This window comes from Mixophyes fleayi, chromosome 9 (assembly GCF_038048845.1).
Source record: "Mixophyes fleayi isolate aMixFle1 chromosome 9, aMixFle1.hap1, whole genome shotgun sequence".
NCBI lineage: Eukaryota > Metazoa > Chordata > Amphibia > Anura > Limnodynastidae > Mixophyes > Mixophyes fleayi.
Window position 1 is genome coordinate 50,289,821 of NC_134410.1, and position 27,521 is coordinate 50,317,341.

The 27,521-nt window shown below is 39.9% G+C and overlaps 1 protein-coding gene across 2 annotated transcripts in view; it reads left to right on the top strand.

Moving 5' to 3' along the window:
- Positions 1 to 27,521, top strand: part of CHRDL1 (chordin like 1) — an 88,106-nt gene that overhangs the window by 40,751 nt on the left and 19,834 nt on the right. For both annotated transcript variants that reach the window (XM_075184327.1, XM_075184326.1), the window contains exons 3-5: positions 1,216 to 1,328; positions 5,677 to 5,770; positions 24,492 to 24,559. In XM_075184327.1, coding sequence (XP_075040428.1) covers positions 1,216 to 1,328; positions 5,677 to 5,770; positions 24,492 to 24,559 — 275 coding nt within the window. The remainder of the gene's footprint in view (positions 1 to 1,215; positions 1,329 to 5,676; positions 5,771 to 24,491; positions 24,560 to 27,521) is intronic.

Sequence of the window (27,521 nt, forward strand, 5' to 3'; positions counted from 1 at the left end):
ATTTGTGACCCATTGATGAACATATTAGTTAAAGTTGTACTTAATTAATGGGATTGTCCAAGTGTGATAGTAAGGAGTGCTTTGAGATGACACTATTACTTTTGCCAACAATAACAACTGACATTTTCGCCCACAAATGAGGCTAAATGGTGATTTACATAGATACCATATTCAAAAGTGCAGTAACCCTAACCAATGAACAAAACATTTGCTTTAATTAATCGAACGCAGTCCTGGTTAACCTGTGGCTCTCCAGGTGTTGTTAAACTACAAGTCCCAGCATACCCTGCCAGCTATTGGCTCACTACCTACTGGCAAAGCATGCTGGGGCTTGTAGTTTCACAACAGCTGACAGGGTTAGATCAGGCCTGATCTAACTCATATTGAACAACAGCTTATTGCTGATTGGTTGCTGCACATCTGAGATTTTTCACCCTAAACTCTTCAGTCGAAAGTTTGCTCAACATTTACAATGACTACAATTTATTAAGTGAGCCATTTGTATAGTTCATTTGATATTTTTTTTATTATAAATTCCTCCAGAAAGCAGCTTACATTTTACGTTTCTCTACACTTGATCCTTCTGATTGTTGGATATATTGTTGGTTACATTGTGAACACATTGAAATAGAAAGTCACAAGAGTCTCAGGGACTCCTTCAATTTTATCTTTACATTGTATTTTTGCAATCTTTACTTTAATGTGTGCAGACCGACATATCATTTCTCCATCTAAGCTGTAGCATGTGTAAGTCTGTGCTTTTCAGCTGCTTTCTCTCCTTCCTTGGCGTTAGACTGTGGTGAAAGCTGCCAAACTGGGAAAGGTTTTCTTTCAGCTGAAGTGTTTGGCTCCTTGGTAGACTTCACAGTCAGAGGTGCTGACAGCTTTGGGGTTACCTCCAATTTCAGGATCTAATGGGTAGTTCTTCTGTGGTCTGGGCTATACAGTATTCCCAGTAGTCACTGACACCGACACTGCTCCCTTTAGATTTGCTCAGACTCCAGAGACCAGGAACATTAAAGTCTCTTATTGAAAAGCCAAAAGACACAAACCAGAGAATCCACAAGGATATTTCATTAACTTTCTATGTATTGCATTTCATAGTGGAAACCAGTCACAACCAATGCGATCCTGACTCTAGCCAAACCACCTCAACCACTGATATGCACTGAGTCCTCAGGATGTAACTAAAAGCTGCCTCTCTCATCCCTGTAGATTCAGAGACATACTGTGTCTTCCAAGACAGGAAGTATCGAGTTGGAGAGAGATGGCACCCTTACCTGGAACCTTATGGGCTTGTGTATTGTGTTAACTGCCTGTGTCGAGAGGTAATATTTTAAATATATATGTATATAAATATGATCAGTTTTATGTAGGGGCCTATAAGTCTTTTGAAATACATTGGTTGCCACTTGGATATTTGTGTAATGTGACAGTGGCAACAAAACTCCTTTACTGGTGATAATTACTGAGTGACTTTGCAGGTGCTGTTAAAATATAACTCCCAGGATACTCTGTAGTGCTGGGAGTTGTGTCATCCAGCATCAGCTACACATTGCAAAGGGCATCCTCACTATTAAAAAATGGAATTAATTAAAATGTAAATGTGTGGTTGCTTGCTAATCTATAATATAAATGCTTAGTGGCGTGTGTTAGTCTGTCTGTGTGTGTGTGGAAAAAATAAAACCAAGCTGCAGCGCCACCTGCTGGGCGGAGTTATACACTGACCTACTAAATTCTTAGTGTGTGTGTAAAAAAAATTCAGAAAGGGCTGAAATTTGGTATACTAAGATGTTTTTAATTTGTTAATTTAATTTGTTAATTGGTAAAAGTGTTTATAAAGATTTAAAAAATATATATATATATTTCTTGAAGGAGAAGTGACAGTTGGGAGTGGTTGCTGGTTGCCGGGGGTGACAGTGGGGAGTGGTTGGTGGTTGCCTGAGGTGACAGACTGAGAGGTGTGTGATACTCAGGACTGCTGAGAGAGATCCCTGTGTCTGGATAGACATCTGGATAGATGTGGCGATGAAAATGAAGGATGAGGTGATGGAGAAGAATGATGAGGTGGTGACATGTGGACAAAACCACGTTAAAAAAGGGCGCTTACGTCGGGAAGTAACGCTCTTCCCCTGAGGAGGCCTGGGCTATGGCCCAAATGCATGACAAGAACCTTTTTAACACCTTAAGTAGCTTGATTTGACTAGAATGCATGAGTATCATGCACGGGTTAACTTGTATGTATATATATATATATATATATATATATATATATATATATATATATATTTATCAATTAACAAAATGCAAAGTGAATAAACAGAAGAGAAATCTAAATCAAATCAATGTTTGGTGTGACCACCCTTTGCCTTCAGAACAGCATCAATGCATGAATTCTTCTAGGTACACTTGCACACAGTTTTTGAAGGAATGCGGCACAGCGGTTGTTCCGAACATCTTGGAGAACTAACCACAGATCACTTGTGGATGTAGGCTTGCTGAAATCCTTCTGTCTTTTCATGTAATCCCAGACAGACTCGATGATGTTGAGATCAGGGCTCCGTCCATATCATCACTTAAAGGACTCCTTGTTCTTCTTTACACTGAAGATAGTTCCCAATGACATTGGCTGTATGTTTGGGTCCTTGTCCTGCTGCAGAATAAAGTTGGAGCCAATCAGACGCTCCCCTGATTGTATTGCATGATGGATAAGTACCTGCCTTTATTTATCAGCATTGAGGACACCATTAATCCTGAACAAATCCCCAATTCCATTTGCTGAAATGCAGCCCCAAAGTTGCAAGGAACCTCAACCATGCTTCACTGTTGCCTGCAGACACTTATTATTGAACCGCTCTCCCTTCGGAGAACAAACTGCCTTCTGTTACAGCGAAATATTACAATAGAACAAAGTACCCTGGTGTCAGGCTGAGCCTCTGATTTGTTTTTCAGAATCAGAGCATACATTCTTGAATTTGGATTTCCCCTATGTTTGATGGATATTTTTAATTTAAACCATTATGGTAAGGGCTAAAATGTTATCTCTAGATGAAATTCAGGACATAAACCTCTGATACTTCAGCATTTGCTGAGTACTGACATTACCTGTGAATTAAAGAAAGTGGGGCAAAAAAACTATACATTTACAATTCCACTAACTAATATTGGCTCCAGAATTTAAAATCAGCATACTGTTGGCTGCAATTATTAAAATTTTTGGTCAATGACCACAATTTAGAAAATAAATCACAGAACCAGACTGATCTACATGAACCACTAATACCAAATAATTATCTTAAGTAAACCTTTTTTATTTAAATTATAATTTTTAAATTGGAGTTACTCATCAAGATGCCAGAGGTCTCAACAAAGTTTACCTTAATATTTATGTATAATACGTATAAAAAGCAGTTAAATAAAATGGCTCAGCTACAATAGTAATTTATGGCAAAATTAACACAAAACAGTCTTGTTATCAAATTATGCTCATATAACTATTATAGAGAAACATGACATATTCAAATATAACGCTAGCAATAACTTTTTAAATATGTTGCATGTTGAATAAGCTGTTAAATGTCCCAATAATGAAATTACATCTGAATTAATTTTTTTGCACTAGTTAAGAATCAAATGAAATTACCAAAGTATTAAGATGAATCAAATCAGTATATTGTAAAGGATTATACATAAGTGTTACACACTTGACCAAGCACGGAACTTAGAGTAAACTGAACAATATCATCAGCCCGTTAGGTGGAGCTGTATCTGTTATACTGAGCTTCCAAAAATCAAATAAAGTACCCTGATAGGGTTAAATAGTTCCTAAGCGCAATATTTACAAAGCAGTCGGAATGGGTTGCAGCAATATGACGCTCCTATAATCGTTCCAGATTTCCTTTGTACGGCACCATAGTATGTCATTAATACAGATAGGGTAGGTAAATGCCTAGCTGCAGATTTAGACGAGCATAAGCCCAGCGAGTGCACTTATACAGAACCTGCTATTAAGTGTTTCACTCAGTCCAATGAGCTTCTTCCGGTTTCCTGTGGAACTTGCTACACACTACATGCAAACTTGGGAACTGCAGGAGGGCTGGTGAAGGGTTCTAGGTGCTGATGAATGGAGGACAGGAATGGGGGTCACTTCCAAGAAGGCATAAATCCATTTGGAGCAGCTAACAGGCTTCTCTTACTGAGCTGAGCAATACGTGATTGGTGAAGTATGCGTACAATTTTTAAAGAAGTGGGGAGAAAAAGTGCCAGTATAGTATACCGGCACATACCGCCCCACTTCGAGCACTGCAGGTGCGTTATACAAATATGCCTCTCTATGGGGCATGTTTGTGTATCATCACATAATATGGAAGATAGTTTTCAATCCTCATCGCATAGATAAGGATTCAACTATCTTTCATAGTTATTAAAAAAACCATCACACGAACAGCAGTTCTGAAAAACTGCTGTTCCTGTGAAGCAAAACTTGCCTCTTCTCTTTTTCTTCCATGTGATGCTGACTGCACTGATTTTTCCTCTTTTTGCATGCGCACAGAGATCCTGGACTGCAAGAAGGTGAGTCAAGTGACAAGGAGGGATCACATGATCCCTCCACACATGCACTGTGCAGCTCTGCTCTTCGGAACAGAGCTGTCAGCAGTGAAAGTTTTCAATTATGTTAATGTAAACCATTTCAGCTGGCGTACATTTACATGATTGAAAACTTAATTTTGTTCATTGGTAAATAGCAATACTGAGCACTCCCCATACACTGAATGGGGTGTAGGAGGAGAGGAGGAGACATAGGCAAACCGAGGGGGTTTTCTAGTACCTGGAAACCTCCCTCCAAGCCTGGGGCACTGTATAATTGAGATGGCTGGACCCTGCTTTCGCTTCACACAGCTCTACTTGAAAAGGGAGAGCTGCGTGCACCTAACAGTAGTGCACGCAGCATTGACCATATATATTATGGGGATAGGAAGAGTTGGAGAGCAGCCATGCACTGTCTAAAAGTATAGCCACACCCTCATGCATGCTGGTCACGTGTGGTGTGGAAACCCCCCTCTACAAATCCTGCGTTTGCCCCTGGGAGAGGACACTTCTGTTCTGTGTATAGGAAATGCATGTCCCTGCAGATATGCAGTGCAAAAGTGTGGACACAAACTTCACAGGAAACAGTTACACCCTAGTGTGGGTGAGCTGAACAGATTAGAAAACTTTTCTAATTATGTTTAGTAGTATGTTTATAAGCCTCTTTTGGGACAAAATGGTTTCTCATCAGGAACATATATTGATTATGATTATTTCACACAAACAGTTACCATGTTTTATTTTTTTACTAATATTTATTGAAGAACAAGATGGTGTTAAGCCTCCTTCTCACTGGTGTCAAAAATCATTAAAGTACCTATTGGTTCCAATGACTCTATACCAACTTTTGCTTGCACCTGAGGCCGGGAAAGGCAGTGACACTGTAGTGTCATTTACTAGCAAGGGTTTCGCAATGGAGTGCCCTCCGTTGACCTCTCTATTCCTCCACTGCGCATGGTTACCTCTGCATATCAAACACGATAACACATACAACATGCAAGTGAGTAGTTTTTATTGCATAGCTGAATCAACTCTGCAGGTAATGGTCCTAGTGAGGAGCAGATAATAACTTGAAACCTCTCCTTGCAGGGTGGAAATGTATTGTGCAGTAGAGTGAGATGCCCAAGTCTTCACTGTGCTAATCCAATCTATGTTCCTCAGCTCTGCTGCCCACGATGCCCAGGTAAGGGTGAACTATTATGTACTTTGTAGTGCATATGTGTCATAACAAGTATTGTCTTGCATCCTTTCCATCACCTATCCAGTTTTCTATTACTTTATATACCAGTTCTTTCTTCTACTTCACTTTCATATTTACCTTTCTTTTATTCTTATAAGGACTGTTTATTAAAGGCATTAGAATCCAGGTACAAATTAATGGTAGGCGCATTACATATCTGAGACCTGAAGGTATATTGTTACATATGTAGAACCACAAATAAAATACAATGCAGGGTGTATTTGATAGCAATTAATAATATATTAAGAAACAGTTTGAGGCCATATTTATTCTCTTGATGTCAGTGGCAGAACTATTGCCACTGCAGGGGATGGAGCCACTACGAGGCCAAGAAGGGAGGGTATCCTGACAATGCTCGACCACCCTCATGAGGCTTTTGCTTTTCTGTGGATTTACAGTGGCCAGCATGTCAGGGGTGAGGCCCAGTTTGGGAACATGGCATCCTCTGGCCCCATTGCAAGAATTAGGTGAGGACACGGTGATCATCATTCCATCCCGATGGACTTTGTCTTTAATAACATTGCTATTTTAAAAAGGATTCTTGACGATTTGTCGGAAACCACCACTTGGTAAATATACCACTTGAATTTTACACTAGTTCTAAGCTGGTGAAGATCAGATCCTATCCTATATTTATAATGGGATACATTTTGCCTTCCCCCATCAGTGACACTTCAGTGGATTAATGCGATTCTAGCTTCAGCCACAAAAAAAATTGACACATGTAATAAAGTCAGTGATCCCCCAATTTATTAATTGGTTTAAGCCAATTGTAAAGCGCTACGGAATTTGCTGCCGCTATATAAATAAATGTTGATGTTGATGATGATATGTGATGCTAAACTGAAAAGTAGTTTAGCAGAAAATATAAAAAAAATTATCTCCATATGTATTTACAAAAATCTAGCTACACTACAAAGCTTAGTCACACAGTCTCTCCACAAAAATGTAATTATCCGTATATTTATACTTTATAAATTGGTCGCTACAGTTTTGATGATTTTTAATCTATACCTCTTTTTTGATAGCTCAACAGAATTAAACCTATTGATACAATAGTCACACATGCTATCATTTATTTGGTATACACAATAGTTTCTACTGTATATGTCTTTATGTACTGTGTTCTTTTAGTTCTTCCAGATACATACTAGAAGCAGAAAGTCTTGCTTTTTATTATCCAAAAAAGTGTACAGTCAGTAGAGAGGTATTTTGCTCCTTTCTTGCAAAACCGGACCTGTGCTTTACTCATTAAAAAAAACCAAACATCTCTTGGGCATTTTTATGTCTTCTCTGCATGTGGCGGAAATAACAGGCTCCGGAATGACATAGTTCCAATCATGACCAGGTCTTTATTTACCACCGGGAATAGTAGGCAAGTGCCAAGTTTGACAAAAAATAAAACTAGGACGTACAGCAATTCCAAAAGTTCAAGCTATTTAAGTGTTCCAGTCAGTTACTAAATTCCCATGGATTTTAAGTGAGAAGTGCTAAAGTTAAGTACTTATTTTTGTAGAATTACTTTACTTTGCTTGATGCCAATGAGAAGAAATGTTATAAAACTTTTAAATAAAAAAATAAATAAATAAAGGAAGTCCAAAATGTATATGTCTCATTGTGACCCCCAACACGTGTAATTGCTGATATCTAATTTCTAGATATTATCCCTTTTTTGCTTTAAAAAATTGCACTGAGATATTTTGTAAAATATACATAATGTAAAGCATAAATTTTAAACACAGGCTATTTAACTATATGAGGACAATGGCAGATGGATAAACGCTACGCTCATCCACAGAAAAACTCAGTTTGTTTAAGTAGCGAATCCAAACAGAATTTAGTTTATATTTGTATTAGTAAAAACCATGTTGGGGTTGAGTCCTGGACCCAGAGCCACATGGGACGGAACAGCTCGGAGCTCTGATGCAACCAGCAATACAAACACTGCTGCTACCACATTATTAGCGGAAAAATCCATGCCTCAGTGCACTAAGTACCTGTGGGAGAGTACCGACCTCACCAAATTCTTCCCTCTGGAGAAGAGTGCTTTCTCTCATTGTTGGTTAGGAGACACAAGATGGCACCCAGGTTGTCTCCTGGTACTGCGGCACGTTCAGAGAATGAGGAATCAGAGAGAGATGACACCCCAGCACCGGAGAGATGACACCCCAGCACTGGAGAAATGACATCGCTGGTTAGAGTATTGTCCCAACTTACAATGATGCCGTAAAAAGCTGATCTCGCAACCCTAGCAGAGCAAATGACACAATCTGAATAGTGACATAGTGAGCATAAAAAAAGATATTAATAATGTCACCCACCATCTAAACGAGGTAGAAGAGACTTAAATAGGTAAAACACAAGAGACAGAACATTGCATTACTCCATTGCCCAATAGGCTCTTATAGTTGTAACACTGAAGGCATGACTGGATGATTAAGACAAGAGAGGCCGCAGGAATAATAGGAGCTTTAAAGGTTTACCAGTAGGTATAGACAATGCTGTCTTACATGGCATAGTTCATCATCATCATCATCATCATCATCATTTACTTATATAGCGCCAACATATTACGTAGCGCTTTACAATTGGGGACAGTTGTCACATTTGTTCAAAAGACCCTGCAGATGAACCCTCCACAACTGACACAGCTGTAGAGGGTGCACAGATCCTTCAAGCCTCTGGAAGAGTCAAGGAGGAGATCCTATCTAAAGCATGGAGATTAACATTGCAAAGGTGCAAATATGTTAATGAAAACCAAGCATTGACTACCGCAGAGATACTCCTAAATACTGTGGTTCATATAAATGGCAAAATGCATGTTTTACAATCCCCTGCTAACTTGCTGAATCACCCTTACTCCTACTAGACCTTTGTCTACCACAGGGTTTGGTTCCTGGATGGGGTGTTATAAATCCATGCCATGCACACTTAAGTTTTCTCACTTGTATTTTTAGCTAAAAGTGTCTTAAGATATGGGCAACCTTAAATCTAGTGTAGAGGTGCCTCCATAGATAATATACAGCAATCATCATTATTAACACCAAAACTTGTACCCAGCTTATGTATGCACAATATCTACATCCATCTCATACCAATGTATGTCAAGATACGAGTAACTCAAAATAAGCAGCATGTCAAAGGGGCATGGTTATATTTACATGTGCACTGCCTTACTTTTTCTTCCTTTGACCAGTGTGAGTGTGGTCTCATCCTTGCTAAATTCCACATTACTTGGAGAAGCCAAAACAGTGTCCTGTAGCACACATGAGATCAGTAACCAGTTGGTTCACAGAAATATTCCTTATTACAGAAGCACGGGAGGAGATATATTGATTACTGAGGATTTTTGCTTCGGTACATTCTAAAATGTATCAATAGAACGCTGGCCAAATATGTTACGTTCTCTTAGACTGAGCATCAAGGTGAGGGAAACTGTAAATGTATATTACAATGGTATCTGACGTCTTCTAGTGGGTGAATCCTGGTGGTCTGGTCTGTTGGAGATATTAGGGTCCATAGAGTTCTATGACACACATATGGTGGTAGTGTTCAGTTATAAAGTACACCTGGGAATTTGTTCATAGATATATACTTACTTAACTGGTCACCAGATATACAAATTACCACATTACAGAGGCAAATAGTCATATATTCTAGGAGTCTGTACTGGAGTAAAATATCATGGAAAGAAAGTATTATGTTGTATGCTTGGAAATTTATGTGGTTCTGGAAATGAGATTATTGTTGCATATTTATTAATTTGTATGTAATGCGCATAGAGGGTCACAGAGTAGAACTAGTAGTTTGGGATTTGGGAAACAGGCGGTTCAATGGCAGATGGGTAAACGGGAGTTCAAGGAAAGATAGGCAGATATGGCAGCTGCCAGAAAGACATGGGAGAAGGGGTCACATACTGGACAGGCAGACATTGGGGGTATTTACAGTAGACTGACATAGGGGGTTTCGCAGGATACTGACTATTGGGGCACACTAGGTACCAACTAAAGGGAAATATGACATTCACTCACCTGTCCTTTGTAGACAGGTATTATCCTATACTCTGTTGCTGTTTTGGAGGAAATTTATTGTTTTTGGTGTCTGTCGTTGCTGCTCTTTAAACTTCACATAACCAATAAACAGCGCTGTGGCCATACGCCTGCCTCACCAGTTTGACACACGCACAAAAGCAGAGGATCAGGGGCATTTTTTGCAATAGCAAGAGAAGACTGATAATCCTCTGTTTCCTGACAACTCACACCCATTGGGATAAATCTAATTCTTCAATGATCTGATGACAGACATCAGATGCTCTGAAATGGAACTTGCGAGCCACTTTGTGCAGTATACAGAATCTGTCATTTTAGCCTCAGCTATACAAACGTCTTCACTGCTGCTAAATCCAGTTCAATGGTTTCATAAATTAGATCCCTGGTTATAGGTCATAAAATCCTGGAGGTTGTTACAGTTACAATTATTTAGGCTAAAATGCAGTAGGTAGGTAACATAATGATTATGTTGATATTACATCCTCGCACATAGGGGGGAATTCAATTCCCCCCGAAGTACCGCTGCGTTATGGATATTACCGTTATTACAGCAATATTAACCCGGCTTTCTGCTCGAAACTCAGGGAGCTGCGAGTAAAAAGCCGGCGTTAAAACTATCGTAATAACGGTAATTACGCACACTATTACCGTAATAACGGTAATAGTTTTAGTGCGGCGGTACTTTGGGGGGAATTGAATTCCCTCCATAATGTCATACTGGGAATTGAAGATAAGTTACTATGTTATTAATAATATTTTCTTGTCCAGTTTTGACAAAAAGGTTAGTGAGTCTCATTTATTTTTTAATCACTCCATATGGAGAAAATATAAGTAGTATGAAAAGTGTCAGCCTGTTGCATCCATTGCTGTCTAATATTAAACAATGACCTAAACAGGAGCATCTTAAACAGGCTCGGACTGGCCTGCAGGGCAGCAGGACTATCCACCGGTAGGCCCCGCCACATTATAGCCACGCCCCCTCCGTTGTTAGGGAGGAGCTAAGAAAACAGCTGACTCCCGACTTGCATAGAATTCATCTATTGGACATATGCGAGAACAGGAAGGGACAGATGCGTTCCGCAGTGGAACGCAGGCGCCTTCCTCTCCAACAGTAACAAGCACGGACCCCGAGAAACATCCTCTGATTTCAGTACACTGGGTACCCGGCCATCATCTCTATATACATTGAAACTGCAAGTAAACAAAGTTAAATTTGAAAGCATCGCAGCAATAACCATGTGATATATGTGGACAGTGATCTGAATATTTTTATTTCACTAGCAGAGACTTAAAGAAATACCAATTCCCATCTACTGGACTTGTATGCTATGAACATTATTTTATTGAGATATCAGTGACTGTGTTATATCTGGATCAATGCAGCATTTATACCCACTGCCATTTGCCTCCCAGTAGCTAGACTAGTCCAGGTCTACATACCTAGGGTTGTCTGATTTTTTATGAATGTTCAATTGATGCCATACCATATGTATGTATATAGAAATCAATGCCTCATAATATAAATACTGTGGTTTAATTGGAGTATTTTATTTGTCTATATTAATGTATTTTTATGTATTTTAACCAGGATTCAATAAATTGTAATAAAACTAACATTAAATGTTATCCCACTAATTGAACCGAGCCTCTTGCTCACAGCCTAATACAAGATATAGAAAAATACGAATTGTATTCAAGATAAAAGAATACAAATTTTATTATTAGTATTACACTTGGAATAATACATAAGTCAATGAGCGCTTAACTTTCAGTATATTATTAGTTCGTAGGGAGGGATAACCTGTGTTAATGCTGCTCTTGCAACAGTAGGGGTAGAGCGCAACTCCTCCCCCCCCCCTCGTTTTTGCCAAACACTCCCTCTAAACATACTACCACACAGGTGCAGAGAGCCGCATCTGGGCTCTCTGAACCTGCGCGGTAGTGTGTTTTTCACTTTGAGCAGGGCAGATGAGAGTAGGAGTTCCGGATATCCAACCGCCCAGAGGAGCATGAGCAGGTTAGTAACTAAGTGCGCAGTCAGCCTGTCATTTTAAAAGAGAAGGATGAGCACACTGCATTCTTTATATACTACACTATGGTGCAAGCTGTCCTTCGTAGGCTGACCACTCGCCCTTTAGTGTCTGGTCTCGCCTCTATGATGGCTGGCCACACCACCTCAGGTGGGCCCCTAGCGTTGCAGTCCCCCGGTGGGCCCTTCATGCCCCAGTCCGACACTGATCTTAAAGCATGCAGACTATATAATCCACAAATCAAAGGTGTTCTTACCATTTTACATGATCATTTATATTTTTCTTCATGTTTATTTTCTCTCTAGTTTTTAGCCTGCTTTGCTCTCTTTCTAAATATAGACTTAACCCTGTGACCCTTCTCAAGTGGCAACAAACACTTTTACTTTATATGGAGAGTATTAAATGTGATGTGATTTCCAGAAATCAAACTAAGTCCCAATGAACAATTATAACCTGACCAAGTTGTTAGATGTCTGGGAAAACAGCCAAATGAATACTTGGTATTAAGAGAAAGAAATAAAATATCATGGTTGATAGAAAACTACTAGAGGAAAGAATATTTTCGCTTTATTGTCAATGGAATAAACAGCATATGTGGGGTGTTTCATTTAATCACTTATTATATGGAAAATGTGACTTTCACATTTATTAATGTGTCAAGATAATGTTCTCTCTTGTGTATATCACACTTTAGTACATGATTATATTGTGTACAAATAGGGTATAACCTTATCATTTACTACTTACACTGTCAAGCCACTGTTTACGCTATCAAGGGCTATAGGTATACATTCTTGTATGCCTGACATATGCCTGGTGCAAATGCTACTGTTTTTCAAGCTGGATGCTTCTGGAGCTTACATATGCTTTTCCTATGTAAATTCTGTGCACAAATGTGTCCAACTGTAGATAAGCCCAACATTGAAAAGACATCCGATAACTTATATGGTGTTATTAATAATAATGAAGGAGTTATCCATATATTGGCATCACTTGTGTATTATAATTGTGTAAGTAATTCTAAAGGTTGGTGTATAATTATATAATAAAAAATATAAAATAGCAAGCACTACTCTATATATGCCCCCACATTATAACATGCTAACTAAAAGTAATTTGAAATACAAGGCAAAAAGGGATGGATAATATTGGTAATTGTAATCATAGTACCTAATTCCTCAAGGCACGTATTCTGAATGCAACCCGCGTTCAGTATTTTATGCATGTACTTAGGCGTACTCCTGAATTTATTAAGGCATGGATCTAAAGATACGTGCGCTGTTGAATTCAGGTTTAGGTCTGCTGTGCTCAACTATACAAGACGCTGCAGGATCCAACCAATGCCTATGTAGATTATAAATTTTAAAAGAGTGCAGAGGAAAATAAGAAAAAATATTGCATTAATGTCACCTGTGAATAATAATGGCTTTAATGATAACACAGTTAAAAAAAAAAAAGTGTTTTACATTTATTAGAATGTTGCTAATATCTATGGAACATAAAATACATTTTTACAGTTGCTTGTGATTGCAAACACATGTTATAGCATAGTATACGAGACTGTTAACAACACTGATTAGGACTTAGACTAGTACCTTATCTGGTGTAAGAGATACGGCAAAAAAACGAGTAACTTTGTGACACTCAGAGATGGATTCAGACGCTGAGTTTGGCCCGCCCCTACTGTACTTTGTTTACGGCAAAATGCCCCTTCCCCGTTCAGTTCACTCCCTGAAATCGTAGGCTGTAGTAAGCGTCCTTTGCGCGTGAACATGCAGCGGACAGGGCTGTGTTCACAGATGTATCTCCCGGTTCTGGACACGCTTATAGTGATGTTGTAAACGATATGCTCTAAATCGTCAGATACATACCTTGATGACTTAAACCTTTTAGTAACCAATATCTTTAAATGTGCATTATTGGTGGACAATGCTCATGGAGAGAGTCAATCAATCATTTGCTTCTCAAATCGGAATTTGAACTTAAAGAACAAATGGAAGTGTTTGTGTATGTATCACTATAGCAATAATACACATATGTTCAGTTTAAAAACAAAATTCCATTTGGATCTTAGTCTGTAAAAACAGAATTTACTAAGCCTCTCTTCAAATTACCCCCTGTAGAAATTTTTGGATGTGCATTTATTACACTAAATGACATATAATGAAAGCCCTTGCTCTTAAAGAGCATTCTTTAAACTATCTGCTTGGATGGTGTTCTTCAGAACGTACCGCTCTTGACAACATGATTTGAAGCAGACCACATATATTTTATACTTAAAAATTACAAGTATCTGTGGGGCTCAATATTTAGCATATTCTGCTGGGAGAAGCTGGCAAAACAGGATTTTATTTTGTGATTATTGAAATGGGTTGGAGAAGGAAGATGATGTTCTCTGTAGCTGCAAAACATTTTCTCCACCTAAAATGGTGTTGATTTTTACACCTCCATGGAGGTGATGGAAACCAGGCTTTGTATTATGCTTTTAATGGTACACCTTTTGAAAAGGGGACACATGTACAAAGACTGTCTTGATGTCCCTTCACAATCATGACTAATACATAAGGTTAAACTGAGCAGTCTGATTTCTCCCCCTGATTCACCAGAACAGAATGTTGGGGCATCAATAAAATGTAGGAGTGAGCACATTATTCTAGTAATTATTATTATTATCTCTGCTATTATTGCTATTATTATCACAGTAACAAAGGAATAGACAATCAGTTTGTCAATGTGCCTCTTCTTTACTCAATCTTTCATTGGCTCAGCTGGTTTATTCATTAAACTCTCCCCCAATAGTCAATCAGGGAGAGCAGGGGCAGTTAAACTATTACTATTGTAATATATTTATTTACTTAAAAAACTCATTTGCAAGTATAGAGAATATACTTTTCAACCACAGCTTTAGTTAAATCACAGAAGCGTTCCATGCCAGGATATACATTGTGACAAAATGGCTTGTAAACTTAGTAAAATTGTAGATCTACCATGTCACTCTTGATGGATGTTGGTCACTTTTTCTTTTTCTTCAAGAGTCTGGCTTGCCTACTGGGCAAGCCAAGTCTCTTGTACCACCTCCACACAGCTCCAATGTATGCTGCTTTCCATACTTCCTCTCCAAGACTCATCTTCCTCTCAAGCCGCTCCTCTTCAGCCTCCCCTCTCTGCCTCGCCCTACACTGGCTTCCCTTCCCCTACAGAATCCTTTTCAAACTCCTCACCACCACGTACAAGGCTCTCTCACACTCTACTGCCCCCTACATCTCTAACCTCCTCTCCATTCACACTCCTGCTCGCTCTCTGCGCTCAGCCAATGACCGCCGCCTCTCCTCCTCTCTTATCACCTCTTCCCACTCCAGAATCCAAGACTTTTCCCGTGCAGCCCCCCTTCACTGGAATGACCTCCCTCGTTCCATCCGTCTCTCCTACTTTGTGCTCCTTCAAACGTGCACTGAAAAATCACCTCTTCCGTAAAGCTTACCAACCATCTACTTGACCACCTCACCACCTCCACTCGCTCTCCCTTCTCTCTTCTGGCTCCCCTTGTGCCTGTTTTGTCTACCCTCCTTTAGGATGTAAGCTCACATGAGCAGGGCCCTCTTCCCTCCTGTCTCCTCGCCTGTTCTTCTGCTCCATGCTTATTGCATCAGCCTGCCTGGAGTTTCTGAAGTATTGGTATTTTTTGTTTATTGTTCTGTACTGTTTCACCCTGTATAATCTACTGTTTGTACTGTGTACGGCGCTGCGGAAATCTTGTGGTGCCTAACAAATAAATGATAATAATAATAATAATAATACTTCTGCAAAAGAGGATAGGAGATGAGGAGGTAGACAAGATATCACCACTAACGTCTTCACCACCATTCCCAGGGAGCCCACCGTGACCTGTCTTGCTGAAACACCAAGTTGAATTGGCATCAGAGGTGGTACAGGAAGCTATTATGGAATCATATTGGCTATAGTCATGGACATCTAGTAACCATAAGGATATTTTAGGGAGCCAGGGAAGATGTGCATCCATTACTATCAATGACAAAAATGTCTCCAATGTTAGGCACCAACATTAATTTATAAAGCACTGTCTTAGTGTTAATATTTTTCATTCTCATTTATTACACAGCACTGTATAGAGAATGTTAACATCACATGCTGATTTGTACATAGTGTGAAAGGAAACTATTTGTGCAGATTCAGAGCACTGGGAGCTGTCAGCTAAATGTAATGACAGATCCTGGCAGCTCTCCCTCCCAGCAGCAGGCAAGGTGCCTGAGTGGTAGAAGTGGGATGGGAGGGGGGCCTGCACTCACAAGGTGTATAGTGCCTCCTGGAGGTGGCCCTGATGCTGGGCACTACCAGTTACTAGAACATCTGTAATCTTGAAAACAAACTGTGGACTGCACCATTTGTTTCCATGTTTGCAGAGTTTCCTAAGGAGTATAAATGCTCATGAGCAAACTCTGCAGCAACAATGTTTTCTGCAGTCAGAAGTCCTATCTCAAGTTCAGGAGTTGTTCTAGCAATGACATTATTAAGGAACAGCAGCAATCATGTTTTTGTTTTCCAGGTTTTCAGAACTTATAGGATACCATTTTTCCGGAAAATGCCCAATAGACAAGCTCACCTTAGTACCAATAGCTGAGTTTTTAAATCCCTCCAAATCATGTCACTTTTTGTAAAATGTTTATATACCAAAATCTCAGCTATCGAGATTTTGGACCTATGTGCAAACAATGCAAACATGTAGTACCAGGTCCTGCTGTGTAGTTTAAATTGGCACTAATGCATAATCATATATCTATATGGCCAATTGTCTAGCTAGTCCATTGATTTTATGTGCATTTTGCAGGAGCTGCATATAATGGACATTATATAATATATTATTCTTGACAAGAAGCTGTACTGTATGTGCTGAACAATTTGGACCACTATGCACAGTATTTATAATTTTTTCTATAGCACATCCATTTTCAATATATTAAGTTGACAAATTTATTTAATTATTATATTATTCGGGCAATATGTAATGCCAAATTGTGCGAAATAAATGATTATATCCACCATTAAAAATCAGTTAATGTTGCGCATCCGCACTTTAGAGCATAGCACCTGGTCTATGCTCTAACGTGAAATGGAACGGCTGCAATACCAAAAACCTCCGGGTCACTCTGCCTTGACAGCTTTATTTACCTGCATCTATTTTTTAATGGAGCATGGTCCGTCACTAGGGTAAACTCCCTACCTAAGAGGTAAGAGCAGAGCGCCTCCACAGCCTATTATATGGCGAGGCACTCCTGTTCAACAGTCGCATACTGATTATCTCTAGGTAAGAGGTTGCGATTGAGATACATCCACCTTTTGTGACAGTACTGTGCCCAAACCTACACCCGAGGCATCAGTCTGTATATAAAATTTCTTACTGAATCCGGTGTTTAAAGCATCAGCGCTGTACATAAAGCCACTCTTAGGTCCTCCCAGGCAGCATCTGCCGACCAGTTTAACTTGTCTTGACAGGCTTTCTTCAGAAGAGTAGTAGGAAAGTTCTCTATGAAGCGGCAGTAGTGCCCTACCAAGTCACAAATTATCCTCAATTGAGTTTTCCTCTCTGGCTTGGGCCAGTTACTTATCAATCTGGGGTTTGATCTTCCCCCATCCAACTACTTAGACCAGATATTTCACCTCTGGCACACGCTGGTGGATTCTTCCACAATGCCCAGTTGAGCCATGTTTTCAACTTCCTGCTTCACCACAGCACGTCTGGCCTTGGGCTTTCGCTAGATCCGTTGCTTAACCACTACCCCATGGGGTGTGATTATATCATATTCTATCAGAGTGGTAAGTCCAGGGATAGTGGAAAAGGCATCCCTATTTCTTGCCACCATTTCTACCACCTGTAGCCTTCAAGATGGTGTCAAGGAGGTCTACCTCCTTAGGTACCTCACAGTTTTCTATTTCATTGGCAAGCATCGAAGATACAGGACTTTCCTTATGCCAAGGTTTTAGTTAATTGACATAATAAATGTGTTCCTTCCGAATTTTACCCAACTGGCGGAATCTATAGTTCACTGGGCCAACCGCCTCTATGACCTCATAAGGTCTCTGACTGTGTGCAAAAATCTTACTTTCTTGGGTGGGGACAAGAACTAAAACGTTTTTGCCCAGGACTGATTGAGTGTCATAATGTCTTTTATGATGCACCTCTAAGTGTTGTTTCACCAGAGGATCTTATTTGTCTCATCCTTCTATACAATTGAGCAACAAACTGAACTACATTTGGCTCCTTGGGATTTTGTTGCTCCCAACCTTCCTTGAGGATGTCCAATATGCCTGTTAATTGTCATCCATACAAGAGCTCAAATGAACTAAACCCTGTTGAGGCTTGTGGTACTTCTCTTACTGCTTACATTAGAAAAGGGAGGAGTGTATCCTAATTTTCTTTTCTTGAGCCACCACCCTTCTAATCATTTGTTTCAAAGTATGGTTGTCAAGAAATGGGGTTCTACTGGACTGAAACTTTTTATTCATCACCCGTTTCTCACGGTTTACTGTACTTTTTAATCCTTGGCCCAGTCTAAGTATATACACCAGAGCATCTGTGTATTATTATTTCATGTTATTAAGTACATTTTGCCCTTGCTATTACCTGCAATATTATGTGTATTATAAATAGAAAGAATATTGCCATATTGTGTGAAAATAACTGGACAGCAGAAGTCATTTTGCTTGTGTTAGCTAAGGTAATTCCCATTTGTCTCATATGTTCATTGTCATAAAGTGGGCTTAGATCTGGTTTGTAATCAGAACAATGTCTGAGTGACTTGCCATAGCTAGTTGGCAGCCCACGGTAATTAGCTATGTCAACAGGTAATTTGAGAGGTAATTAGGTTAGAACTTATAGATGATATGCAATGTGCCTCCACAGTAATAAACTGGCTGAAATAGCATTGGGAAATGTATTATCATGTATCAATATAAATGTTATTGTATCAAAATGTATCACAGACTCAGATTGTGTAAGGTGGCAGATACAATGTGTCAAATGTCTTGTTGTTTCACACAAGTGTGAAGTGTCATTTATTGATGTTATTTTTTAACCCTTTGTTTAGTGTATTTAGCTAAATAGCTTATTGAATCAAGCCATCCCATCGTATAATCAAGGTAACAGAGACAGTATGTCTAATAGTTAAAGGGGCGTATTCAATTGTCAGCGGAAACGCCGAAAATCCTGCGGTCCGCGCACTATTACCATTATTACGGTAATAATGCATGAAAAAAACTTTACTACGGTAATTTTCTCGCTGGATTTCAGCTCGCAGCTCCCTGAGCCGCGAGCTGAAATCCAGCTAACTACTACCGTAATAACGGTAGTAGTTTTTACGCGCCGCGGAAACGGCACAATTGAATATGCCCCCAAAGTATCCTATGATAGACCCCTGCTGTAAGGGGGAGGATTGAGACATTTGACCCTACTCTCTGTGTATACAACCAAGAATATAGGGTGAGCAGAATGCCAAGAGAGCTATTCTAGCTTGGAGGATCCTGGTGTACAAGACATCAGCAAAAAGTACTCTGGGCCAGGCATCGTAGTGCCCCTGGAGGAAACCCTACCAGGACAGGGTCTGTGTGAGCCAGTAACCCAGGCTGAGTTACACTGTAACTGTCTAGCTAATCGGTAGTAGTAATATTGCTGGAGGATAAGACTCTGAAAGAGACTGAGATTATTATATTGTGTGCTGACTGCAAGAGGTTTCTGGAGGATACATGCTACCATTTACCCTGTATCTTGTGAACGTCTTGTGGTGTTGTGCTGTCGTAATAAAGCCTTATTTCGGATATATTCTGGTCTACCCGAGTGAGTTGAGTAACTGCCATCCCAGCTGAGGGTGGTATCCTCACAATGGTTAAAACGCTTCATCATCCCCACCGTTTGTGGGTGATGTGGAGGGCTTTTACACCAAGTAGCTGACTTAACTCTTTCATTAATTTTACTCCTTTTTTATGCTTTGCTCTCCTTAATGACTCAGGCCCATAGAATCCAAGTCACATGGATTTCTCTCAGCTGCAGATGCAGTCTCCTGGTAGAGAACATAAACTCAACACCAGCCACCCTACACCTTCCAGGAATCAATCCTCAGAATGAACATCCCCTCCTCCCCTTGAGTTGTTCCTTATATCGGGGTCAAGTTTCCACAGTGGTGTCCCCTCCCCAGGCAAACCCCTGGCTCCCTCCCTCTTAAACATTGGTGGGTGCTGGATAAGGGGTTTGCAGGGGGAGTGGAGGTAAGCTCTCCTTCCACAGTGACTCCCCTGTTGTGCCCCTGACAGAATGCCTGGCCCAGTCCTGTAGATACTAATTGGCATTCGCCACCTCCAAATCTAAGCACTCAGCCCCTTACAAACTTTTTCAGCCAGACCTAGCTTTTAGCTGTTCAGGACTTTCTGTAGAGAAAGGTGATGGTGAATGAATGCAGCTCCTGCCCCCTCACCTGTATCCTGGACACCACCTAATCCTTACCTATAACCCCCTGGCTTCACTTTAAGGACAATGAATAACAGCTTCACTGCAATATCAACAATATACAATAAACAATATACATATTTACAATGAGCTACAATGTCCCCTTATCCACATGTAATTAGACACTGCAGTTGTACTCTGTTGAGCTGGGGAACAAAAGCAAGGGCTTTAAAAAGTACATGCTATAATCCACATTTTGTGAGAAACCAGGGGACAGGCTAGTTAATGTGTTCTCAAACTCGTTTCGTCACATACAGCAACTAGGATAGACTGGACCCAGCTAAACAGAAGAACAATCCATTGGTTCCTGACGCTTTGGACCTTCAGCATGGAAATGACCAGGTTCACCACATTCAAAGCACTTAGGTGGAGAAATATTTCTTACCTGCTCCACAAGTCGTTGTATCAACTTTTGCCTGGGCAATAGTGTTGGATTCCCCTCTGGAGCCTTAGACATGTGTTGCAGTGCCGAATAATGGTCTATCACCATAGCAAGCTCCTCGTAAGACTGCAGATCCACTTATAGCACCTCTGCAAGCTGTGGTCAAGCCCACGAACACAGTGATTAATTGCTAGTATCTCCACCATGCGGCCAGGCGAATTAGTACTTGGCTGCAACCAGTTCTTTAATACTTTAGAAAGTTCTGCCAGCTGTGAACAAACTGCTTTACCCTGGAGAAAACTCCAGTCATGGTAGCACTGAGCTCTCCTTGGTTCCGTCACTCCTATCGGGGCCAAAATCTCATCCTTTACTTGCTGATGGAAGCCTGCACATCAGACAAATCAACATAATCTCATTGAGCTTCACTGCTCAAATACCACACCAGTTTTTCCTACCCAGACTCCTGGCAGCCATTTAAGTCTTGTGGCAGTTCTCTCAAAAGCCAAGAGATATGACTACATATCATCCGAAGAGGTCATTTTTCTGCAAGACAGACACCCCAGACACATCATATAGCTGCCTCACTTGAGCCATCTCCTCACGCAATTTCTATGTGGGCCTCTGCGACCTGCAGCATTTGATTTGAGCCACCTAAATATATATCCTTAGTATTTTGTTGGTGCAAGTGTCGGCATTTAGCGTGCTGACATTTTAATGCCGGCAGGTTAAGTGCCAACTTTTACACTGTCGGAATTATGTACCCTACCCGATTATATATATTCTTCTTCAGTGACATTTATCTGCTGTACACCAGGCTCACATGCTACTGTTGTCGACAGGCATGCATATTAAGATAGTTGCCGCTTTGGGCAATTGCGCTTTTTTTAATGAATGCAAGTTATACCTGGAATTTGGAGCACAATTCCGAGCAACTCGGTACAATTATATTAATTTTTACCACACAATGTAATCTAAGTGTCTATGTACAAGAATGGATTCATCTTTTTTCAAAGTGGGAAATGTGAGTGGCCATCAGGCTGTACAGGGCAGCAAGTCCAGCAACCTGGTTGAGAGACAAATAGATCATTTTTAATTAATAATAAAAAGCATTTATTATATACAGATCAGTTGTGGTGAAGCTTTACGGCAATAGTAATACTTGTGATTAGACAACTGGCACAGGTTTATCAAAACGTTTAAAGCTGGCCTACCTGCAAATGTATTGTTCCATCATAGCTTCCTACTGTCTGTAATCTCAGGAAAAGTTCCAGGTAGTCCCTGGAAATTTATCTCCATAGAAGTATCCCTATTTGTCAATATTGCAGAGAGCAGGTTCTCTTATTCTGTATAGTAGATGCAGGTTACACTAACTACTCTTATTCGTTGAGTAGTTTGCATTGTAACCAAGGTCAATAAACATGTCATGTCGGCAGTCATGGGAAATTAATTAAAATTGTAAGATGATATTTTAAAAAGAAACAAAATCAATTATATAGTATATTCACATCTTCATGTGTTATAGTCTTCAAAAAGATGTACTTTCCATGGATGCATGGATGGAGATATCCTGGGGGGCTGAAGTACCGCAGAAAAGTTTGACAACACTTTTCTAAATATGTTCATCCCCTGAGTTATGCAAGAAAATGATCTCTCTAATTATTTGTGTACTGCTTTCTGACAATTGCCTGTAGTACAGCTGTCAGTGAGTAAGATAGTGAGCATACCAACAGAAACAATTTTTGTTTATAACAGTATAATATTTGCTATTATGGACATGAAGCAGTTCTTTAATTGAATCCAGGCTATTTATTTTGAACAGCACATTATCTGTAGGAGAGCAATTCAGTTCCCGTTTTTCTGGCGGACACTAGTAAATTGTTATGTAATCTATCGAAGCAGCCAGACTGACGCTGTGTCTCAGTACCAAGCATAGAGCTAAGAAAAGGTTAAAAACACTAGTAAACAGTTCAAAACAGACAACAGCTTCACCCCATTCATGTAACATAGACTGTATGTAACCCACACATACAAAGTTTGTGATTAACAACTCATAGATGGGACAAAAAGCAGTTATACATACATAATTGCTTGAATACATCACTACATTTTACAGTTTCAGTGCCAGACCTCTAGGGCCTTAATTATATATATAAAAAAAAAAAAGAAAATCTCTAAAGACCTGAGTATGGTGAATTGCTAATACCATGTATGTGCAGATGATAAGTTGTAGTGCACATCCTGCGCTGCTCTGCAGCCAAGTGAGCTAAATACTATAAAAAAAAAAAGCCTACTCAATCAGTATAGCCTTTGCTGTAACCAGCTGAGATGTTAAGCATAAGAGCAAAAATAGTGTTGACAGGAATCATTTTTAATAAGTGATCCCAATATGGGCAAAAGGTGCATTACAGAACCCATAAATCCCTATACTTAAAACAAAACAAGACCATACCAGGGGCAGCTCTTAAGAATATGTTCTTCTTTCAAACTGCTCATTGAAATCATGAATTAGCACAGGAGCATCGATATTTCTACCAACATACAGAGGTTTATGGAGCAAGATTGCTTTTGTCATCTTTTGCAGGACAGGAGGAGAAGTTTGCACTGGCCAATGGGAAGTGTTGGGTGGAGCAAGGTTGTTTCTTGCAAGACATAAAGTAGATGCACAGTGTGTCTTGTTTTGTGGACCAGTACAACATTTTTCTTTTTTTCAATTTTCAAAAATGCATTTAATTAAATCAAATATACATATAGATAGAGGGCATTTTTAAGGGTGTTCCTTGCTGTGTAGAGGGACACATGGTCATATCCATTGCAAAAGAACTTGAATTTTGCACCAGATCTGTGCTGATGGAGCTCGAGTCTACTATATAGTTTTATTTAGGTGCACTTTAATGTAAATGCTTCAGTTGCCATTCGGTTAGGAGGTGCCTATTTAGACACAATTTGAACAATGTAAAAGAACGCTTCAAACACAAGAAAGTGCCACATGTAATCAATACATATACTTAAGTCATAAATGTGGCTAAAACAAGCAGTAGTTTGGCAGAGGCATTGAAATGTTGTTTTTTTATTGAAAGTTGTGGTTCTAAAGTGGTAGGCGGATTCACCACCCCACTAGTTTGTAGAGATTGCTGTCAAAAGCATAGAGTAGGTAAATACCTTGTTGTGCTATGGACAGAGCAGTGCAAAATCCAAATATTGTTTTGCTTTGCATTGAGTATGCATTGTAAATGTAGGGTTCCACTGTACTGTACACAAGTAGACATGGGGGCTGTCACAGCACAGTCACTTAATGTATTTCATTGGTGAAGGTGTTCGCTGAGATGGACCTGGTGCCTGGACATGCATCTATCACTTCTCACAAGCCCAACGAAAGCAAGAAATATTACTGTGTCCGCAACCTCCCTCCAAATGGTCACATCATCCAGATGGGTAGCTACAGTAATAGTTTATTTATGTGTCAGGGAGACTTCTTCTCACCCTTGTATTTGCCTGTGTATTGCAAACAATGCTGGTAGGATCTCTCTCTCTCTCTCTCTCTCATAAACTTCGGGTTTGCAAAGTCTTTTACTGGAAGTTTGGAGGGACCTTTATCATAATTATTTTAAATACAAATGATTTTGTTCTGTTCCATTTATCTGTGTTTTATGTCCTGATCTGATGAATGTGATGGATGTTTCCTGTATAGGAGATGGAATGGTATCGTGGGAGCACCCTGAACCAAAGACATTTCGACAACCAGCAAACAGAGAAGCAGTAAGTAGAAAGTTAGTGGTCTCTTCTATTATGATATTACATCTCAGTATCCTCTCTAGAGGGCTCATGTAGAGCTGGGGAGCTTTTGTGCCCCGGATATAAGAAGGAAAAACAAAAAAGCGCATTTACATGCACAGGTTCAGTCGGATGCATCTCCAGCTGTACATCACAAGGATGTGCACCAGGTTTACATCAGGAGTAACAAGTGTGTATGCTTAGGTTGCGCAATGGTGTAGAGATAGTGTATAGATATGTAAAAGCCAAAGTCCCTTTATACTATTAGTGCACAATTTAAGGTAATGAAGAGTTATTTACACAAGATAGAATATGGTCTTCACAGTGTCGTTAATAAATAATAAATATAAAAGTAATAACTATAAATAAAAAATAATAAGGTCACATGTTCCATATAAAACATCAGTTAATAATGTGAATAGATGGCCTCAAATTCATATAATATAGCATCCACACTAATTAAGTACTGCCAGCTAGAGGGGTTAATCCACACTTAGCCAATCAGAATCGACTGGCTGCTAATCATCATCATCATCATCCTCATTGCATCTCCCTCCAGAACCCACAAGAATTACGCCTCCTTACTGGTTTATCAGTGCTGCTTCTAGGTCTACTCCAGTCACACTTAGATGAACATGTCCTTACCATCCTCAGCACATGCTTGCTCACCCCTTCCCTCCACTCCAGTTGTAAGTGTAAGTGTTGTGAGTGTACGATGCAACAAAATCCACAAATGACGTCTGCGTACACTTATTTGGTGCACAATACATACAGAAATGGGTATTTTCAGCAAATAAAACAGGCATACGTCCATCTCTACATGAGCCCCTAGTTATACAGTTTTAGTGTCATTTATGTAATTTTAATGCAGTTATGGAGGTGACCAAAATACAAAGGACAAATGACCATTTTAATTGAATGTGTAATGCAATCCCAAAAGCAGATGGTCCAGATGAAAGTTCAGGTAGTAAAGTGTGTAAAACAGAGACACAGAAGGCCATGGCTGTGATCTCAAGCTGAACAAAGCAGCGGAGATAATGATCCATTCTCAGTGTTTTACATGCCTGATAGATAAGCCAAATGTAGAGCTGTGACGCTCCTGTGCCTGTCTCATAAACAGATGTCTCCTGAGAGGGAGAACTGGAGTACAACTGATAGAGAGTGCCAAATATTAGCTGTGGCAATGATATGTAAGTAGGCATGGAAAACTAGCCAAGAGTCTAGGCAAGCAGGAGACAGACTGACCAGAAGTGAACTAGTACCAAAAGCAAGTAAAATAGTCTAGAAAAATCCAGCCAGCAGCATTGTATCCACAAGGTGAGAACGCCAGGAACTACAGAAACAGGCAGAAGATATCAGCAGTGAGTGATGTCCTTATATAGTCCTACTACATGCATGCCATATTAGGCATGAATCTTCCATCTGTTGTCATTCACTCTGATGTGTCTGTATCTTCACCTGTTCCTTATTGCAAGGTGATATGCATGAACTTATATGCAAGGACTGACATCAACACTTTTGCTCAGACGTAAAGCTTTAGTGTGTCTACATACAAGTAATTCTGGGCTCCAGATGTGAATCACTTGATTTTGTTCTTCCTTCCATGACAGAGTCTACCGAGGAAAATGAGTCTCTGTGTTCTGTCCTAATTGCACTGCAAGAATGAACAAAACTACAAGCTAGCTTTTGCCAACAGCTGGGCAAAGAGAAGTCAAAGAATATTCCATTATACTCTGGTGAATAAGTCAGTTAAGTGCTAGATCTCGCAGTTTGGAATGGGTAACAGAAAGACCCTTCACCAAACCACTGAGACCTAGTGAAGTAGTTAATCCTCAAGAGTTTCCCCAGCTTGAGATAATAAGCCTTATTCACAAAAGTAATGGAAAAAGGTTTTCTGTTGCGAATGATTTTTCTATTTAATATATATTTGCTACACGTTCTAATGCAAAAAATATATACCGATTCTGTAAAGTACAAACAACCAGTAGAGGCATAGGCAGAGCAGAGCAGCACTAGAACAGTTTGTCTAGCAGACAAAATGGATTGTAGGGATAAAAGTCCGGTTAGGGGAAGACCTGTATGAAGGGATTTGCCGTAGGCAATGCATGAGGTTATGAGTGTATGTATGTGCAGTAATTTGTGGGGATATGTCTGAACTCTTAAGATATTTTGTAGATGTGTGCCACAGGAGTTGGACACAGATTGGAAATATAGATTTAGCAGTGATTTAATTAGCCAGTGTAGTCTCTGTAGCATGTTGGGAATGAAAGCCTGAATATAGAGGAGCTAATAGGTTGTGTGAATATTGGAAGCTTGAGCTGAGTCCCTCAAGAGGCTTGGAGGGGCATGAGAGTTGAGAGATGTGATATAAAAGGGTCTTCAAAAGACTAGTGGTTGTGTGCCCATGCCTTAATAAACCATGCTTCTTCCTGTTGGTCCCTACCTTAGAAAAATGTCCCTTCTTGTGGGTTTGGAAATGGTATGGTTTCTGCTGAGGGCATGTGTGATTCACCACAATAAGTGCTAATTGATACATACATTGTCTATATTAATTACTTTTCACTTTTAGAAACATCCCACACATGTGATCCCATATTGGTGTTTTATACAACTATTTAGCATGACAGAGCAATGGTTGTAGTCAAGGGCGAATTAGGAATTTAAGTGGCCCTGGGAAATATTGCAAACATGGCCTCATGTTACAGCATGTGGTTGGAGCAAAGTTTCAGCACTGCATTTGACACTTTTATGGGTGCCACTATGCCACAGGTGTGGGCATGGCTGGTGTATTAGATCGTGTTAGACCACCCTTCAACCCCTAACCCTTCAAACACACTGAGAACGCTGTACGCATTACAATTACGGCTACTCAGCTCCACCCATCACAAGTAAAGCAGCCTGAAGAGGGACATGTCACGGCTGTCCCTGCATTTATCATCATCATCAC